The following is a 6,000-nucleotide window of genomic DNA, read 5'->3' as shown; positions in this document are numbered from 1 at the left end:
TTGCCTCAAAATCAATACATAAGCTGCATAATAGAGCAATAATGGGGCTTAAAAGTGTCAGTTGCACTCAAATTAAGGATATGGGCAAAAACACCTTATAATACATTATTGTCCATTGCAATTAAATAAAAGCAAGTCATCTGCAGTCCACAAGGACCTTAAATGCTCCACTGTTACCACATTAGATTATACCGCTAATGTTATTTTGTCCATGATCGTTTAATGCATTGGCTAAATCGTCTTTTGTTGTTTTTGAAAAGACTTGCAAATTGCATATATTTATAAGACATTAGAAAGAGATGGAATTACTTTGAGACAAAAAGCAGAAAAACAGGCATATTGTGAGTGTTTGTTGGAACATGAGAGCACATTTCATCGTGAGCTCAAAGACAGATTCTGTCTGATGGAAAAGCCTGCTGCTTGATTAGAAGAGGTTGTGGAAGAGTCAGCCTGAAATTTTATAACTTAAAAGTTAATATGGCTCTGATTTTTAGAAGAGGCCCCTAAAGTGGATTATAGAGTCCATCATATATTTGAGACTCTCTGAACCTCCTCACAGATTCTTTGTCATGGCAGCACAGTATAACTTTCACGATGATGAACTGCACTCAAGGCAAAATCTTCTCAACTCAAGAACAATAAGAATATTCAGTGTGCTCATTTTACTAATTTCAAGAGATTACAAAAACGTCATGCTGTTCTGCTCGTGTGCACACTCACATGCACATATGTTGTGAATGGGCTGTCGGGAGAGTAATTGTATCCCTAGTGGCTTTCCAAAAGACATCACTAAGACTCAAATTAAAGCACTGACCTGGTTAGCTTTCTGTTAGCAGGAGGGGGTGCTGCCCCCCTTCTAGCCTACACCCATCTATCCCACTCACTCTGTAAAGATTAACCTGCTGACTGACTGAACTGTGAGCAGCCACTCAGGGAACACAGAGCAGGGAGTAACTGTAATGCTGTCTGGTCCTGGTTTTCATGTTATTGTTATGGTTACAAATACATTACACCAACCTTACATCATTGCTTTTTGAGCTTTAACTATACACCATATAGAAGAATCTAACGTAGCTCAATCATGGCAAAATGTCTCCTGCAAAAACAGTATGTTGTGCAAAAATCTCAGACTAATGAGTTATGGCCATGTATATTTATATACATGACTTTGTGTCCTTTGGGAAATGAGGCTCTGTAAATCTACAGCTTCAGAGGTTGGACTTTACCATCCATGCATTTTATGTAATCAGATTCCATGTTATTTTATACAGTCTGTTTTATTTAATTCTACATCAGATTTAGTATGGCATTTTAATCTTTCTTTTTCTCTTTTGTTATGTTCATTACGAGATTGTTTCATGTTAATTACTTGGTTTATGTGATTCTTTTATTGCAAAGCATTTTTCTTTTATGAAAGGAGGTGCACAAACTAAGGTTATTATCATTATTATGACAATTTTTGGTATACAACCATCTATAAGCAACCAGAAATAAACATTTAAATGATTGCTGAGTTGAAAAGAGCTATAAGGGTTGTACTTTTGTCAAATAAGCCCAACAAATTGCAGATGCTTTTGCATAGATAATCTATTTCGAATTCTTGAAATTTGTATGGCAAATATACTAAAACAAACAAACAAACAAACAAAAAACATTTGTAAAAATCAAAATGGGGAAAGATAAAAGACCTTATGATGGAGGAAAGTTTTACAGGAGATATGTAAGTGCACGAAATGAATGAGTTGTTTCCTAACCCAACTTTTCACCATTTAAAACACAAACCGGATAAGACTGGGATGCTCTGGTAACGGACAAAGGTAACTACTGTAGCAAAGGTTTAACTGTAGATTTTTAGTGAGTAGCAAAACGGACAAACACAGAGAATAAAGTCATTAAAAAAATGAATCCAATGTATGTCGGGTTATCAACAGAGATGACGTAATGTGTAAATTAATGGGTCCTTCCTTTGGGGGGGGACACTGCTGTTGAATCTCGTCTGATCATCGCCCTGTCCAACAGTCAGGTGAGCTCCCGTCCCCCGCTCCGCTGTGGCAGATGGTACAGTCCACATGCAGTTGGAGTTGTTGCTGAGGAGGTTCCTCTGTTCAGTGCATACCGTTAAATTGGTGTGCAGCTTGTCACCAGTCCCGGAGCCGGAGAATTCACCGCTTTACAAAATGCTACCGTTTTCACGCCTGAGTAACCGCAGACAGCAGCGTCGGATAGTATTATTTCACCTTTTGTGCAGTATTACAGGTGAGTCCAGAAATTTCATTGTAGTTTAATGTGTTCCTCTAACGGTACACTTAAGTTTTGTGAAAGAGCAGGACGTCTCGCATCATGTAGAAGAAATAAAACCAGTGAGTGAGTGGGAATATCTGTTTACTGCCATGCTGTTAAAGTTGAAATTTGAAGTTGTAAGTTTAGGGAGTGTTGTTTGAAGACCACAGGAAACTTACAAGTTCACTTTAATGTAGCTAGCCATCACCGCGGATGGCTGTTGACCTGGAGCTGCCATAGAAACCGTCGTTGAGCAGAGCCACTCAACGGTGTTCCCGTTAGCTATGTACTGTAACTATGTACATTATACTATTAGAACCCAACCGACACTGTGGGAGTATTAGCAGCCATATTAGCCTCAGAAATGGACACTTGTTAAATAACACGGTTTTAAGTCATGTATAAGTTGTGAGAGGGGACGGTGTTAAACGTGAGCCCCTCACAGGTCGGACCAGTCTATGGGTCGGACTGAGGGTCAGCAACAATGTGGCCGCAGTGAAGCTCTGCTCATTATGGAGGAATCAAACAGGGGTGGACGATTTACTAACTCCACCGACAAACACGCCAACTTCATTCCCACTTAGTTTGTAAATGAAACACCAAAAAACTGAGGCAGACTCAGAGGTATGAGAGTTAAGTGTTAGTCAGCACGAAGGCGCCGGTTGTACTTACTGCAACTAATTACACTCATAAGCACCATCATTTCCTTTTCTAAGTTATTTATAGTTAAAAATCTGGATAGCAAGGTATTTTTCATATGAAACAAACTGCAATGCTGAAGCTAATACTGCGCCTTATATCTGATATTTTCTTTAAATCCACTGTCTTTCAAGTAACATTCATTCAGTTACACATTCATTTTCATAAGAGATCAGATGAAATAAATGAATGGCTGGTTTTCATTTGGTGTACGTGGTCTATGTGTTCCACATTTTCCTGAAGTCGGATTTAATCACACTGATAGGGGTTTGGGAGTCCTGGAACAACATGTTGTGTTTTTCATTTTTCAAAAGTATTGTTTAACTCTGGACCATTATTATCTGGTTATCAAAGTTCAGAAAAGCCTGAAGAGGAGGTGTGACTTTAACCACTAGATCTGGAGAACTCTAGTTTTAATGCTGTCCACATTGATTTATTTTAATTCATTTTAGGTGTTGCCTAAAATAGCTTGGGTGCTGCACCATTGCCTTAGAATGGAAGGGAAAACCCTGGATGATAGAGTGAAAGCACATGCTGTATGCTTGCATGGAGGGTTTGGACACCATTCAATAAAACTGAGTTAGCTTTACTTTTACCAAGTTTCACAAAGTTACTGCATATTTCATGTCTGAGATATAACATTACAGTGAGGTATCTGTATTTATGGTCACTCAGGGTAACTGTAGACAAAGGCAGGCATGTAACCATTTTTTAGCCAGATAGTGAGTGCAAGTTTTAGAAATTAAGTGGCTCTGTAACATAAGTAAGCAAGTCAGCTTCACTTTTTTCATTTTAGAGCAAGAGAGCACTTTTGATTTAAAGTTGCTTTATTCATTACTTCGTGAGTTGGAAAGATCGCGCAGTATGTGTATTACTTTTTTGGAGCAGATCTCTTTAATTTCAGACACCTCACTGCTGGAATCCTTGCTGAAAACACCATGCATAGGTCTGAACTTGGAGAACACATAGGAACACTTTTGTTAAAGACTTGTCTTGTAAAGACATGGACGTCATAGTCCACTTTAAACAAACTACTTCCTGTCAAATATTTCAGCTTGAAGAGTGGAGACAGGTGCCTATTTGTCAAGCTTCACCTTAAGTCTGATGTACATCTTAGTGAAGGTTTTGACCTTGTGCTTTTGTTGAATGCAAACTAGATGCATGTCCAGGCCTTAAAGGGAACAAACGCTGATTTCTGTACATTTAAGATTTCATTAGGTTACAGTAATTACATTCCTAGCCAATTTAGGGGAAAACACACCACAAACTAATTGTTTCACAGTCAGGCCACTTGTCCAGTGTTGTAAAGATTAATGTACACACAGTGACCTGCTTGTAAAGCTAACATGAAAAATAATTAGTCTCCTGTCATGTTTCACAAGGTGATAACATAGCAAATGTGCATTTTAATACACTTAGTTAGTGGTGAAAACAATTAGCCAGTGTCTATAAGTAATTTCTTTTTTTTAAGCAGGTAAAGCTTTGTTGAAATTAAAACCTATTTCCTAATAGAGACTAGGTCAATATGGTAATATTAATGTAGACTAAACCCAAGCAGACCTGCTGAGCTGAGTTCATATAATGGGTATCAATAACAGTTTTAGGACCTAATAAACATTTTTAATACATCCGATTAAAACATTAGAGATTAGATTTTCTATTTCAAATCTTAAACCTGTCTACTATAGTATAGGTCACTGTATGGAACTGTATGATTGTCATACATATTGAGGTTTAATTGGTTTGATGCAGGTTTGACATCTCTGACTGATGCGCTCCTGTAAACCGGTGTTTAATTGAGGAACCACTGTTGAACACCTTCATAGTGGCAGACAATTTGTAAGACGGGCTGTATGTATCATCGAAAGGCAAAAAGTTGATCTGAAGGTCAGATTAGATCAGAATGTCAAATGGCCATTTATCCTGATCATGTCCTGCTCTGCACAGCTGGCTCTGCCTCTTCAGCCCTGACACCACCACCATTTATGTTCTGATTTCCACTTTTAACAAGACACGCTGCCCTGTGGCAAGACACACATATTAATACACTTGCTGCCACATGAGCAGTGCATGTGAAGGTAATATTGACTAAAGTGAGAACAAGCAGCAGAGTCCTCAGGGAGCTGTGTGTCCTTGATGCCAGGATATCTATAATCTGTTTTCTCCTGTGTGTGTGAATGTGACACATTGTGTGTATTTGCAAACCAAACTCAAAGTGTCTACTGTGACTGCTGTACTGAGAACGTAAGGATTACTAAAGCAATTGGTTTTAGAGAAAATGAAAGAACACTTGCCTATTGCAATGTCAAGATAGGCTCTATACTGTAAGATCAGATAGAGTTTGCCCTTATTCTCATCATTATTTTATTCTGAGTTGAAGAAAATGAGGGCACGCTTATGTAAGGTTGTCGTCATGTCACCAATAAAAATTTTATACAGTCACTATACCTCCCCTATTACATATTCAGGGGAGGAAAAAATACAGCTTCCTTTACTCACTATGCTGTTATTTTTGCCGTCTAGCACTATCTTTGTCTCTAATGAGCTAAGGAAGTTGTAGGGTCACTTTGTTAGGCGAGAGAGACTGGCAAACAAACTTCCAAACATGCTGTGTATACAGTCAGAAATATTTGATGATGCTGTCTAGTAAGCATGTTCTTTTCTTTTTAAAAGTAACCTAACCTGATGGTTTTGCTGTTCTGTATAATGGGTTGCTGGTGAAGCTGTTTGGTTTCATCAGGGTACAGATCTTCATAATTTGTTATTAATCTCAGCGTGAGCTGTAATCCTGATCATCTGTGATACTTTGCGGATATGTGATTTATAACTTAAGTGACTCCATGTGACTCATTATCTGATGGTTAGAAAACAAGAGTTTGGAATGAAGTATTGCAATTATAAATAGCTAAGGCTTTTTCATTTTTTGTATTCTGTAAGACTTTTTGTTTTAGGTTTTTGTGCCTTAATTAGAACATAGACAGTGGAAAGGAGGCATAAATCAAGAGTAGATAGATGACTTAC

General features: G+C 38.0%; 1 protein-coding gene across 2 annotated transcripts in view; it reads left to right on the top strand.

Annotated features, from left to right (window-relative positions):
* The first annotated feature begins 2,097 nt into the window (after positions 1-2,097).
* nectin3b (nectin cell adhesion molecule 3b) overlaps positions 2,098-6,000 on the top strand; it is a 32,780-nt gene continuing 28,877 nt past the window's right edge. For both annotated transcript variants that reach the window (XM_030153273.1, XM_030153272.1), the window contains exon 1: positions 2,098-2,256. In XM_030153273.1, the coding sequence (XP_030009133.1) occupies positions 2,178-2,256 (79 nt within the window). In that variant the 5' untranslated portion in view covers positions 2,098-2,177. The remainder of the gene's footprint in view (positions 2,257-6,000) is intronic.

Source organism: Sphaeramia orbicularis, chromosome 14 (genome assembly GCF_902148855.1).
Source record: "Sphaeramia orbicularis chromosome 14, fSphaOr1.1, whole genome shotgun sequence".
In the NCBI taxonomy this organism is placed as follows: Eukaryota; Metazoa; Chordata; class Actinopteri; order Kurtiformes; family Apogonidae; genus Sphaeramia; species Sphaeramia orbicularis.
Note: the sequence above shows the minus strand (reverse complement) of the source record. Positions and strands in the feature narration are given on the sequence as shown.